Source organism: Scleropages formosus, chromosome 4 (genome assembly GCF_900964775.1).
Source record: "Scleropages formosus chromosome 4, fSclFor1.1, whole genome shotgun sequence".
NCBI lineage: Eukaryota > Metazoa > Chordata > Actinopteri > Osteoglossiformes > Osteoglossidae > Scleropages > Scleropages formosus.
Genome location: NC_041809.1, coordinates 1102223 through 1116913, shown reverse-complemented (window position 1 = coordinate 1116913; position 14691 = coordinate 1102223). Strand labels below are relative to the sequence as shown.

General features: G+C 51.7%; 1 protein-coding gene across 2 annotated transcripts in view; it reads right to left on the bottom strand.

Annotated features, from left to right (window-relative positions):
• The window catches only part of LOC108927001 (homeobox protein Meis1-like), a 45633-nt gene extending 31188 nt beyond the window's left edge, over nt 1-14445 (bottom strand). The window contains exons 1-7 of one of the 2 annotated variants that reach the window (XM_029250923.1): nt 13707-14445; nt 11851-12083; nt 10806-10947; nt 10513-10563; nt 9911-9961; nt 8715-8861; nt 2583-2697 (exon numbers count right to left, since the gene is read on the bottom strand). In XM_029250923.1, coding sequence (XP_029106756.1) covers nt 2583-2697; nt 8715-8861; nt 9911-9961; nt 10513-10563; nt 10806-10947; nt 11851-12083; nt 13707-13718 — 751 coding nt within the window. In that variant the 5' untranslated portion in view covers nt 13719-14445. The remainder of the gene's footprint in view (nt 1-2582; nt 2698-8714; nt 8862-9910; nt 9962-10512; nt 10564-10805; nt 10948-11850; nt 12084-13706) is intronic. The other variant, XM_029250924.1, reaches the window with a different exon arrangement.
• Between the last annotated feature and the right edge of the window lie 246 nt (nt 14446-14691).

Genomic DNA, 14691 nt, shown 5'->3' with positions numbered 1-14691 from the left:
GTGCCGCCGCTGCAGAGCGGGGGCCGGAGTTCCCGACCCGAGCGCCCTGCAGCGGCAGCGAAGAGAAACAGTGTCACAGAGTGGGTTTGCAGTCAAGGACGAGAGCGCAGCGAGCGGCTCCCTGTGAAGCGACACAATGGCAGATGGCGCAGCGATAGCACCGCGCCCTCCAGGCTGCAGGGATGGCGGCACGAGCCGTACCGCGGTAACGTGTGGAGAGCGGAGGCCCGAAATGACCCGCAGCTGGTGGGGAGACGCACGTTTCGGTTCCACAGCACAGGGATGTGGAAGCTGGAAGCAGGATGTGTCACCGTCGAGTCCCGGGTCGCCGTGAAAGTGGAGAAGAGAACTGGTGCTGGGCTCACAGAGTGCCTGCTTGCGCAGACCGCGCGCGCACACACACACACACACACACACACACACACACACACACACACCCTCGTTCCTCTACCCATTTTCTCTCGTTTTGTATTATATTGGCGGAGCGTGAGTGGGCGAGCGAGAAGAAGGGAGAGAGGGAGAGAGAGACCCTTTGTTTGTGACCCGCTGAGGAACCCGAGGCTTTTTTGTCAAAGTCCGTTTGGGTTGTTCTTTCGCCTCCATTTCCACCCTTTCCTGCCAGGAAGGTCTCTGTGTCCCTGGTACCGGGCGCCACCAGAGGAAGAGCGCCGGGTCGTACCAGCCTGGCGGGACCCCCAGCAGCGCCTCGCTTCCCTTCGGCCTCCGCGCCTCACTGTTTGCAGCCCAGCACACAATACTGCCAGGCGCCCCCGGGATCGCGTGCGTACGCGCGCGCGCGCACACACACACACACACACACACACACACACACACACCCCGACCGACAGGCTTCGGCTAATTAAAGACGGAGCGCCGTGTGTCTGTGGAGAACTCCTCCTGACGCGGCGCGCCAACGAGTCACGGCGGTCCGGGACTCACAGATAGTTAAAATCCAGCGAGCATTAACCACGCGGCAGGCGAGTCACGTGTTGAGAAACTCGAGTGATGAGCGGTGAGCCGAGGAGAGGCGGAGCCACGGGAGATGCGCCGAACCCCGCACCGGGACCCAGAGCACCCTCAAAAAGGTGGCACTGGAGAGACGGGCGCTCCCTGCTGAGTGAATGAGCGAGTCTGGGGGGAGGTGGGGCGATAACATCCAGAAAAACCACCTGCATTCTGTTCTCCAAGCTTTAATACTGAGTGTACCGAGCGTGCGGAGTGTACGACGGGACTGCGCCGGTAACTAACCCGCCTGACCTGTGTGTTCGCCGCAAACGGGCTCACGTGCTTCGTTTTCCTCCCTTTCTAGGACTATTTACTGCCTCGCGAGCATGTGTGCGTTACACAAGTGTGTGTATGTGAACAGGGGGCAGGGCTGTAACTGACCTGCGTGCAGTGAGCGCCCATTGCGGCATCCACCCCCATCTCATCAGTCAGCACCCACGTGGCGACTGCAGAGAACCGCTCTGCTCGCCTGTCCAGACTGTATGCGCTCGGTGGCCCCGCCCCTTCGCAGCTCCTGCCGGCGACCCAGGGTCCCGACCGCAGTCCCCACTTGGCCTTCAATAATCGATGAAGCCGCTTCTTGCCTCGCAGTCTGATTGAGGCCACGGGATCAGAGACACTTTTCACCTTGTGCTCTCTCTACCAGGGTAAAGTACCCCAGCATGGAGTATTTGCTCAAATCACAGCCTCCATCTGGCCCTAAGTTACTCACAGTGATTTACCCAGCAGGGGGTATTTTAACAGAATGAGTTCAGGGTAAGTAGCCTGATGAAGTTTACTACAGCAGCAAGTGGGATTCAAACCCGTGTCCTTCCAGCGCAAGGAGGCAGCGCTAACCACTTCACCCCCTGCTGCCATCTCTGCCTGGTGGTGAGAAACACCCAACAAACCCACGACTTGGAAATTTCTCCTTCCGTCGCAGTGAGACGAGAAAGGATCACGGTGGCCTTCGTTGCCCCCAGTTCTGCGTTTCCAGCACAGTATTTCTGTGTGTTGAGCTGTATTCTTGAAAGTCACTCTAAATACTTGAATTAAATTCATTTTTAAAACATATTTTGTGGTTTACTTTGCTGATTAACCAGCCACTCTTTTCATGGCGATTCTGGAAAACACGTTAAAGGACGATACTGCGCCGGACAGAGCCGTGTGGTCACTCCGGGACCCGGTCAGTGTACCGGACACTCTGCTAATGTACTATTTTTAACTTGCTGAGTCGGCCGTTAATGACCGTCAGAGCCACACGGGTCGCACCTCTAACTCTGGTCGGTCGGAGCCGCTGCCTGCCAGGGGTGGGGTGGGGGTCGGGCCCCGGAGAGGCGCTCATTAACGACGGCTTATCGGCGCCGGCTGACAGATCCTCCGCAGATCCCTCTCGCTGTTCAAAACATCTGCTTCGCTACTTCTGCGGAGTCACCGAAGCAAACGAGGCGGTCGGACGTGGGAACGTTCCAGAAACGAAGCAAGGAGCCGCAGCACACGCGTTTGGCACACCTTCCCATCGCAGTGACTTCCTCCGGGGCAAAGTGTCCGGTCTCCGCTAACTGCTGCGCCCCCTGCTGGCCACACGAGCGCCTCACCTTGTTCGCTGCTGTTGTCCCCGCTGTGTGACGTGTGGCCCCCGCTGGACGGTCCGGGCGTGCCGCCAGAGCGTGTCGAGGCCGCGTCGTCGTGGTCTCTGTTCCACGAAGTCTGCTGGGGGGACAGAAGGAGATGGGGGCGGAGCGGTGAGACCACACTTCACCTTATATACCACAACCCCCCCTGCTCCCCCAGTCCAGCCCTGACGCCCCGCTGCATCACACACACAAAATCATGTCTGGCCTTTGCCGTGTTCGGTCCCGTCCAAACACCGGACATTTCAGGGCCGCACAGAGAAACGCACGAGCGGTGTTTACTGCGGTACACAGAGGGACTGGGAAAAACGGAGTAAGTACTACAACAGGACGGGTACTGGGGCTCAAACCCAAAACCTTAAGGCTACAGGGTCATGTCATATCCCAGATTTCCTAAAGAAATAAACGTTGAAACTGTTTCTATGACTCTTTCTCCAAAGCGACTTACAAAATGTTCAACTGCTTACGCTGATTTACCCGTTCATACAGCTACGTAATTTGTACTGTGTCAGGTCTGGGAGTGTACCATGATCAGAGGTACTACAGCACGAGCTGGGATTCGAACCCAGATCCTTCAAGCATAAAAAGGACAGTTCTAACCGCTACACCACCCGCAGTCCGGCAGGCACTGTGGGTCTTGATGGGTTCTACTGCAATGGACACAAGTGTCTCTATGGTGGGGACTCGCGGAGCTGGTGGACGGGTGACGCGACCCTGCGGTGACGTCTTCGGGAGCTGGTCTCCCACAGTGAGACCCCTTCAGCCCCACGTGTCCCCACACCCTCCGTGTGTGCGCGAGATCACATATTCATAACCCACCACTGACCGAAATGTGTTCTCAAAAAAGGCCCTTTAAAAATAGCAGAATAAAAAGAGTGGGGTTATAAGGCAGTGCAGCACAGGAATGCCCCCTGGGGGGGGCGGTGAATATGCACCATGTGGTCAGAAGGTCAGCGGTTAGCGCATCGAGCCACGATTCCTATGGCTCTGATTTCGGGATGGTGCGCAGGGGCCCTACAGGCCGAACCCGGGTTTGAGAGCACCAGCACGTCACGCGGAGTTCCCCTCCACATGGAAATATGACTGGGGGGAAAACAGGAAACGACTGCATTGAATGTAATTGAAGAGTGGGGGGCGGGGGGGTCTATTTATAAACACGCGTGTCGATCGCTCATGTGGACGGCAATGAACAGAAAATGGGCGGGTGACACACAGGGGCCGAAAGGGCGGAGGAGCCCTGAGGGGCAGGGAGGGGTCCATTGATAAACAAGCAGGTGGCTATAGGATCTCACTCACACTCACACTCACACACACACACACACACACACACACACACACACACACACACACACACACACACACAGGCTGGAGCCAGAAGAGTAGGGCTGAGAAGGGGTGACGCTGGTGTGTCCTGATGAACACGCAACCACGCACTCCTAAGCCTGTCTCTCTCTCGCTCAACCTGGTGGGGACACATTTATATTTATATGCCCACCCCACCCCACCCCACAAAAGCAAACCTGCCCCGAAAAAACCTAAAGACACCCAGAAGTGTGTGAATTATGTGAAATTCATGCTGTTTCCCTACATGTGGGCAGCTTCCCCCCCTTAGGGTGGTTAAGGTAATAGTTTCCCACAGTGACACAGACCTGGGGGTGGGGGCCCATAGGTCCATGAATAAGAGTGTAACACCCCCTGTCCCCCCCGTCCACAGCCTGTTGGTCTGATCTGTAGCGTGACCGTAACACAGACGTCTGTGTGCGACTCCACACCTGAGCGCCAGGCCCTGGCATCAAAGGGTAAAAGCGTGGTAATTACCGTAGTAGAAAGTGAGTGGGAAACTCCCAACAGTCCTCGTTTACATTCGCTCCATTATCTGATACCACGATAAATGCTGTTGGGTTTGTACACGGAGCTACTTACACTGATTTACCCACTGATGGAGCAGGGTGACTTCGGGGTCAGTACCTTGATCAAGAGCACTAGAGTAGGAGGTGGGATCCGAACCCGGGACCTTCAACCTCATACGTAACACGTTTGTCTCCATCAGTTAAATGAAAGCGACTCACTAAAATAAAAACCAATAATTACACACAACAGTCACGCCAAACATTTTATTCCACTGCAGCTCTTTACTGCCCAGGATCATTTTTACTGTAAGGAGGAGCTGCTCGTCTCCTGGATGGACGCCTCTCCACATCACCCGGCTCCTTCCCAACGCGATGGGCTGACTTCCTATGTCCACCCACACTGCGGGGCCTGAACCCCCGGGACTCCGGCGCCCGTTTCTGATTGGCAGGCTCCAGGCACCCCCACCGATCGGGTGTGCGGGTCACGTGGCTCCATCGCCCTGCGGGGCCGACCGGGACTGACCCCAACGCATCATTACTACGGTAATGGGTCACACGTACCATGAGCCAGAGCGCGGAGCACCAGGTCAAGAGAGAGAAAGAGAGAGAGCGCATCCTTCTGGAAGACGGAGCTCACAGTGGCGCCACATCGCTGTCGCTACACAGAATCAGCACCCAGCAGTGTCAGTGCTCACAGCATCGACCGTCTCCAAGTGCCCGATAAGAGTCGACGCGACGGGGCTTTTATTATATCTTTTGACACTTTTCTCCAAAGCCACTTAAACTGATTTACCCATGTACGCAGCAGGGTCATTTTTACCGTGTCCATCAAGGGTTAATACCTTGATCAAGGCTACGACTGCAGGAGGTGGGATTTCAAAATGATCCTTTAAGCACAAGGTGACAGCTTTAACACTGTGCCACCTGGGGAACAGGGTCGGAAGTGGATATATTTAGAGGAGCCACCCAGGGGGTCCAGCACGTGCGCACGCATGGGCACACACACACGCACACGCACACACACAAGCACACACACACCTGGATAAGAGGATGATTTGTGACGCAGTGCTCACTCCCGGTGCGGTGCTGCTATCCTGGCCCCCTGACTGTCTTCACGCCATCTACTGCTCTCCGTGAGGACACCTCGATGGCACGGCTCCCTGCTACACCCCCCGATGGCAGCGCACCGCGGTAAAGTCACTCCCAGTCAGCACAAAGCGGGCATCCTTACAGCGCGCCGGTCGTAGGGACACATCGAAAACAAGAAACACAACCACTGCGCCTCCTAATTGCTTAAAAGCCAAGCCAGTAACTATGGCAGAGTCAACAATGCCTTCGAAGATGGTTCTGGTCCCCTGAGTGTGGCTCCCGAGGCCCCCTGTGGCACCTAATGAACAAACACAACTGTGACCCCCCCCCCCACACACACACACACACACACACACCAAAGAATTAAAGAGCCGCCTTGGCATAGTGGTTACAGCCGTCATGCAGCCCTGAAAAAGGACATGGGTTTAAATCCCACCTCCTGCTGTAGCGCCTTGATCATGGAAATTACCCTGAATGAATACAGTAAAAACTACCCAACTATATAAATGGGTAAATCAGTGTAAGTACTTTATTTTTAAAGTTGCTTTGAAGAAAGAATCCAATAAGTGAATTAATAATAATAATAATAATAATAATAATAATAATAATAATTAATAACCGAGGTAAGGAGTATAGACCAGAGAGATTATTTTTCTTAATACTCCTTATTGTGTTTTCTAGAACAATCCTGAGATCACTGAGTGAAACATTACGCCGCGTTTCTCTGCTCTCAGACTCTGGCAGTAAACTGGAAACCAGGCGCTCGTTTTTCAGCCGCACTGATGTCAGTGTGTGTGTGTGTGTGTGTGTGTGTGTGTGTGTGTGTGTGTGTGTGTGTGTGTGTGTGTGTGTGTGTGTGTGTGTGTGTGTGTGTGTGGCGGGTCCACAGCTAAGGGGTTAAGCACCCCAGGGGGGCCTCGCGTTCAATGGCACGAACCACAGCGCGGGCTCGTGCGGAAGTGGCGGAGCGCGGTGATCGGTGGTCCGAGATCCGGTGACTCCCTCACCTCTGGGTTCCGACATGTCCAAACAACAAACAAAAAAAAAAAAAAAAAACATGAAAGGGACCGAGCACCATAATCTCCATGCTGGGCCGCGCGCGCGCAACAAGACAAGACATGCCGTGGACGCGCGCTTGGCAGGAGTTTAATCAATTCAAAGTTTTTTTCTTTTTTTTTTTTTTTTGCTACAGTCCCCTTGCATGAATAAATTGGTTTATGAATAAATGCGCCTCCTTCTCCGTCTTGTTAACAATGTTGAGAATTTGCACAAAGAACATTTTTTTCCAGTCCAATTCAACTTTATGCCCGAGGGCGCGTATTAAAAATACATATGGAACGAGATAATGCACACACGACACAAATTCGTTCGAGATGTCACCTCTTAACAACCGCACACACAAGCCACATAGGGAAATGTAACAAAAAAAAAAAAAAAAAAAAAAAAACTCAGAAATTTTCTGTATTTTTTTTCAGATGGTCGACGGTGATGAGGCGCGCGCGCGCACAAGCCAGTTAATTAATTAATTGCTTAATTAATCCGCACCGAACGCGTTTCCGGTCACTCGCGCGCCTGAAGCGGTCCTTACAGAGCGTTTCGGCGGTCATCCGGCCCACAGTCAGTGACAGCTCTGCTCCCGCCCACCCACCCCCAGTGCGAGGAGGCCCTTCTACAGACTCACAGATCCGGTGGGGTAAACATGTCATATTTTGGCCTCCATACGAAGAGGAAGCGCAGGCCCGTCATTAGGTGAAATTAGGGCACGTCTCCATCTTAAAGTCAATTAAAGACCCGCTTCTGTGCCCCTAAGCACAACATAATTTGTTCAGAAAGCTCCATATACCTTGGAACCCAAGGGTGTTTCGCCAAGTCTATTTCCATCCCATCCTTTCCTCGCCGTCCCGCCTCGGCGCGTGGAAACGGTAAACCGCGCGCGCTCCCGCCCGCAGGCGCCTCCCGACAAGCGCCGTCGCTATTGTGAAAAGATTTAGACATTCCGGATAAACGTATGGAAAATGTTCATATGTGACAGGGCGTCACATTTTGACTGTTTAACAATTAACGACAGGAAACTGCATGGATCCATATGCGCCCCGGTGCGGAGCTTGGTGACCAACGCGATAATTGTTATAATAATAATAATAATAATAATAATAATAATAATAATAATAATGCACCATCCTCAGCAGAGCACTCAACCACACATCACTTTGCACATTTATATCACTTTGCCTGATCGCTTCATTAATTTTATACCATTTTAAGCTCCAACACATACTTACAGTAAACGTAAGTGCTGTCTGCCCCCGCCCCCTCCCCACACGCAGCACATAAAACATATTGAATTATGCAAAGTTCACAGGTATATGGCAACAACGAGCAGGGTTTCTGAAAGCATCACCTGCAGCAAAACTGCAACCATCCTCAAGCTGAGCAACAGCTCTTTCTCCTTTCTTTTGAATGATTTTCATTTACATTATTTTTTTAATCTACTGGCATATGCATACTAATATATGCCAAAATTTATTTTTAAATCATGCAGAGCTCCTCTTCGTGTCTTCAGAAAGACACGCTCAATGAAGGGTGAACATGAGAACATCTGAGGCTCCAAACGCCACATTTCTCAATAAAACACATTTCCCCTCCGCCCATTTACTGATTTCAAAATCACACCCATAATGTTTGGCTCCGTTTAAAAAAAGGAAAAAAAAAAAAAAAAAAAAAAAAGAGTTGGAAAAGGGCTAAATTAAAATCGACAAGAAACAGGTCAAGTTTATGGCGATGCTTTCACAAGCTAATCTCCCGGGTCGGATCCGGGATCAGACCTTAATGAAGCGATAATGGACACATTATTCAAATCTTTTTTTTCATTCAGATGGAATTTAAAAGAGCCTTAATCGTATGCAAATAGCGCGCTGACCCAGGAGACAGTCTCAGTATCTCTATGTCTCCATATCTCAATATCCCAACATCCCTCCCAAAGTCTCAACATCGTTATAATCTCACCTCAACATCTCAATATCTCAACATCGTCTCCAGATCGCAATATCGTCCCAACATTTCAACACCACCTCAACGTCTCAGCATCTCAGTTTCTCCCCAGCGTCTGAGCGCCTCACAGCAAACACGAGCTCACTCCGCTTTCCACCTGTCCTACCTGGTCCAGGGGTCCCGAGGACCTGGAGATGTCCTCGCTGTCCGACTTGGAGCCGCCCTCCCTGTCGTCGATCACCAGGTCGATGGGCATCTTGCCCTTCAGACAGCTGATATATCGATGGCAGAAGTTGTCGCAGAGCTCGTGTACCTGCAGAGAAGTAAAAGTCACTAAAAAAAAGGCGCACTTTTTAAAGACGAAGAGACGCACAAACCACGGGGGGGTGGGTACGGAGTGTGACACGAGCATGACCCCCTCCCCTCAACCCCTCGATCATCCGCATAGCAGGACGAGTGTTTTTTTTTTCCCTTTAATAGAGATATCTCCGATAACGGACAGTGACAGCACGGCTGAGCGCCACCCCACGTGCGACACGCGTGGGAAAAGCATCGTCCAGCGCCGATATCGCGGTAAACCCTCCCAAACCGTCTCATTCCAGCAAGTTCCGCTCGTACACTTCACGAGGGCGCTTCAGGTTTGCAACGTCAACGTTCCACGGCGCGTGGGTCTGTTTCCTGTACTCCACACCCTTCATATTTTGTTAGTTACTTTATACGCGAATGTCACGAAAAAAGAAACAAGCATTACAGAGTAGCAGGTACACGAAGGGCGCGCGCGAGTTCATTCTCTTCACACGAGTTTTCACTGGGCGCGCGACAAGTCCTCGAGGTCAATGATTACGGAGCGGTCAGCGCGGGACACGGCCACGTGTGACACAATCCACGGGGTAACAAGGCGAGGGGGGCGTGCCCCCCGAAATACTTGTGTGTGTGTGTGTATTCCTCGTGGAAGTGCTCGTGTTTCGAGTATTGCGAGTGTTTCTGGTTCCGCGAGGAACCCTGGCGAGTTATTATACAAGTGGGACAGTCAGCGCCTTGGAGAAACAGCTCGGGCTTCACACAGTAAATATGGAAGCGCGTGTAACACTTCCGAGAGTTAATAATCACATCCGTGTCTGTTTCCCACAGTGACAAGGACACGGCGCCGTGGTGGCACCGCGCGCTGAGCGCGAGGGCGGAATTGAATCGGAGATTTTCGCCGAGCTCCGTCTGCGTGAACTGTAATTAAACACGAAGGAGAAATAGGCGCCAAGATTGATTTTGACACTAATTACAAGAGACCAGAAAAAAAGACATTTATGCAAATGTGGCCCACGGGCCTCGAGTGTAACAGGGGCCGCAGACAGTGGAGACAGTCACCTTCTCCAGCTCCAGGAGGTGGAACCGCAGCACCTGGATGGCCTGTATCATCTGAAGAAAAAAAATAAGAGGGGGGGAAAAAAAACTGATTAGAATAAAAACGCGCTCGTGAAACAAACTGGAGTTAAGAGTATTTTACAGCCCTTGATCCAGTTGCACTGCTGTTAAAAGAATTATAATAAAGGTTCTTAAAGAAAACTGTTGCCTAAATCCCCCGAATATAGCCGTTAATTTTCTTGTACAATTATTGCATTATATCGCAATATTACAGCTACTCTAAACTAGTCATCAGTAATCAAGAATTCAAAAATAATTAATCGTTTATTTAAAAAAAAAATATGCTGGTGATGAGATCATTGTGTCGGCAAATGAGTGAAATTAATTAGCATCAATGCTTTTGAGGAGAAGCTCGAGACAGCTACAGTGTGAGTGTGTGTGTGTGTGTGTGTGTGTGTGTGTGTGAGTGAGAGAGAGAGAAAAATATTCATGCATCAACCATCATCACTGCAACAAACGCAGATCAGAACTGATTAATACATCAGAGCTCACTACCCCCCCCCCCCCCCCCAAACCCCATTATTTACAGCCAATTATATATTTACCAGATTATCCAGCTCGGGGTTTGACGAGAATAACGGTTTTTCTGCTCGAACCTGAAGCAACGAAAAGGTCAGAGATTGAGAGACAAGTCGCAGGCCAGGGGGTCACGTGGCAAAAATTACAGTAATTTGCCGCAACGCCACGCTTTTCTCACGCAGTGCGTCACCAACTTGTCACGTTAGCGCGTGTCACCTCGTGCGCGCGCTTCCGCGGAATAATGCCGCGATGCATCGGCCGGGTGAAATAAAAGCAAAAAGCAAAAAGCAAAAAGTAAAGCGCGCGGCTCCGACCAGACCTGCTTCGCGAACACGGCGATGTCTTCATTGAAGGACTCGGAGGAGCACACGTCCCCCCCGGCGACCCCCGGCTCCCTGGGCGTGCACGTCGCCAGCTCGCACTTCTCGAAGATGAGCGCGAGGAGCGGGAACAGTGGGTGCCTGCAACGGAGCACACGGGGAAACGTCACGCCGGAGCCCGAGAGCCGCCGCCGCCCGCGAGCCGAGGCGCCGCGCGCCGCTCCGCGGGGGCAGCCAAGGAGGGAGGGAGGGAGGGAGGGATGGATGGATGGATGGAGGAGGGAGTCTCCTTCTTGGAGCTCCACATTCAGCTTCCAGGGGCGAAAATGCAACCGCAAATTTGGACAAGTTAAAACTTTTGTTGCGAGAGTCTTCTCTTTTCTTACGTTAATTTATGAGGGATGAAATTGCGTTCGAAGTTCTCAGAGCTCGCGGTGTCCTTTACGTAGGCCCAGCTATGTTAATAATTATTATTACTATTATACCATACACATACGTAGACAAGAAATTCTAAATGGAAAAGAGGGTGTTATTATTATTGACAGCATATTCATTTATATTCGGACATAGTTCCAATGCAGTGAAGCTCAGCTACTTTAATCGGCAGCTTCTTATATTTTGTATTTGTTGTTGTAAATTGCTAAAAAAACTAAACAACATTTTCTGCGTTATATAAGTGTATGTTTTTTTAAAACAATACATTCATATATCCAAGCAAATAGTCTCGATTTTTAGTTACAAAGCAAAGCTACGCGGTGAGCGCGCAAAACGTGAAAGTTTCATAATAAACAACTGCAGGGACACCAAATGCAAACGGTGTCGGTGATTAATGGTAATTAATGATCGCGTGCAATTACCTAAATATATACAGAGGTAAATATGAAAAGCATAAATAAAGCAATATAAAAACAGTCGGGTGTCCCGGTGTCCCGGTGCCGACCCCCCCCCCCCACACACAACACACACACCCCACCCCCACTTCTCACACTAATAACTATGTGCACATTTATTCTGTAACGCCCCCACCCCCCGGACAGCTCGTACCCGTAAATGGCATCCTTGTCCCGCTTGAGCGCGTCGTTCACGGACGAGCCCATGCTCGGCGCCATGGCGTTGGCGTGCGCCGCCGCGGCGGCCGCGTGCGGGTACGGGTGCGCGTGCAGTTGCGCGCCGTGGTTCAGGTGCACGGCCTGCATGGACCGGGCCGCGTGAGGGTCCGCATACATGGTGCTGGCAATTCCTACTCCGTCCATGCCGTAGTGGGGAAGATCCTCGTACTGCGCGCGACACAGATACACACACACACACACACACACACAGCAGTCAGTCACAGCAGCGCGAGTACAAACAACAACGCGGACACTGAACTACAGTAAGTGCAACAAAAGGTGGACTGAGCAACACCGAACGCAACGTGTACGCTAAATAAAACACATCCAACAAAGGGCATTAAAAAGACTAAAGGAGGCCAAATAGAATACAAGCGGTAAACAAGAGTAAAAGCAGCGACTTTTTTGTCCCACGCGCCCGAAAAACATGGATCAATTCAACAAAACAACCACTAAACAGCACTAAACACAAAATATCCGCCAAGTAAGTAAAATACATGCACGTTATACAGAGTAAAAATAAAAGACTCACTGCAGCAGCATAAATACTACAATGTGCACGCAAAACAAGAGTAAACACAGCACATGCTAAGTAATTACAATACAAAAAGTGAAATTATTGCCGTAACGCATATATACTGTGTCTCAAAAATAGAAAAATAGCAACAACGCATGCAGCGCGTATTATATAATATGAACTGAAAATGAAAAGCATGGACACATGCACCACGGGTCATTAAAAGAGGGCACAGAGAAGCAGACACTGGAGCTTTCCCTTTCAGCCCGGAGACTCGAAATCATGCAGGGTCTCTATAAATATATTTGTTGTGTGTGTGGCGAAAACAAGTTACGAAAACACTTTCCACGGATCAACCAAGAGGCGCAGCGGTCCATTTCTCCTCCGCATTGAGAAGAGACGCGTAAAGTTTTTCAAGGCCTAATGTTCACTAATATGTGGCCTTAATTGTTCGCCCTGCTACCCCAAAGCCAGAGCAATTGCAGTGAAAGTGTTTTTTTTTTTTTTTTTTTTTTTTTTTAAAATTAAAAAAAAAAGGTGCAGTAAAAAGGGAATTAGCGCGTTCATGTTCCGAACCCTAAAGGTGTCACGAGGCAGCGGGGCGCTTTACTGTCACACCTTCACTAGCAAAAGGTTTACAGAAGGATTATTTAGCGAGTTCTTTTAAATGTACATACTTTTTTAGTTCAGTTAACACCGCGATACACCATTTTTACGAAACGAACGAAAAGATTATGAACAGACACTGATTTAAAGATGAAAACACAGAAGATTCGCGGGTGGATTTTGCTGTGAAAGTTTCACGTGAGATCTTTTTTGGCGCATCAAAAGTTCCTTTAACAATGAAACATGTGTGGCAACTGACGATCTTGTTTCGAAGGACACGATTTTGCAAGAGGAATGTAATTTGTAATGAATGTAATGAAATTAATGAAGACGCAAAACGGAATGAATGAGACAAACAGCGACCTTAGGCACATAAACACGTAAACAGATCATTCCCGGTGAGCACAAAATACAGTAAAAAGACGTCATGACTCAGTTGGAAAGTATGTGATGTGGACACACTGCTCAGCGCACACTTTCTCGCGCGCAACACACACACTTTCACGTCGTGTTTGTGGCTGGTGCAACTCGGCTCGAGGAAAGTGAACTTGTATAAAGCTGAAAAAAAAGTCCCTGCGCGCGTGTGTGCGTGCGTGCGTGCAAGTTGTTCTCGCGGTGCGGAGCCCCTTCCCGGGCTCCCCTTGCCCCCCACTCCTCCCGGTACCCACCCTTTGCGCCATCGGGCCGCCGCGCTCCCTCTCCAGCCTCGAGCTTCACACAGATCCTCCGGATCCCGCGCGCGTCCAGGCTGGAGCGACACGGGCGCGCAAATTCCACACGCACGTCGAGCGGTTCCCGACGGCTCCCCGATGCGCGCGACGAGCTCCTCGGTCTGCGCGGGATTAGGGCGCCAGGACAGCAGCGCGAGAGCAGCGCGAGAGCGGACCTTCTCCGCCGGACCGGCGTGGGGAGAGAGAGAGAGAGAGAGAGAGAGAGAGAGAGAGAGAGAGAGAGAGAGAGAGAGAGACCCCCTCGGACCCCGCTACGCTCTCATGGCTCCCTGCGCCTCCAGCTGTCAGGCAAGCGCGCGCTCGTCGGGAGTGCGGGATGAGCGACGGCCGTCGGCGCGCCTCGCACCGCTCGCGCTCGCGCTCGGGACAGCCCGGCCGTTCACGCCGAAATAGTGACACGAAGCGCGAGCTCTCCCCTCCCTTTGATCACTCTCGGCTCGCGAGCTGATTTTTCCTTTTTTTATGCAACGGGCTCTAAGTGAGATCAGGAGGAGGAGGGCTGATCTCTCCGCACGAGTTTTTCTTAAAGGAGCCACGGTGGGCGATGCGCGCCGCCTGCCCCCTGCGCGGTGCGGTTCACGCGGTGCGGCGCGGCGCGGCGCGGCGTGGCGTGGCGTGGCGTGGTGTGGCGCGGCGCGGCACGCGCGACTCCGGCGTCTCGTGCGGAGCCCAGAGGTGGGTCTGGACCAGAATGGTGAAACCCGGAAGCAGTGGTGGCCATAACAGGTCGCGTGTTGCACAATGTACCGGGCCGCAGCAAGTTGCTTGGAGAGGAGGGGAGCTAGGTGGGGGAGGGGGTGGGGTCGGGGGGGGTGTCGGGGGTCTCCGCTTGGACCCCTGGAGAGAGGAGTCGGGGCTCGAGACGAGGCGTGGGGGCGCGTGTGGAGCCGCGTGTTCCACCTCTCTGACTTGTGTTCCTCTC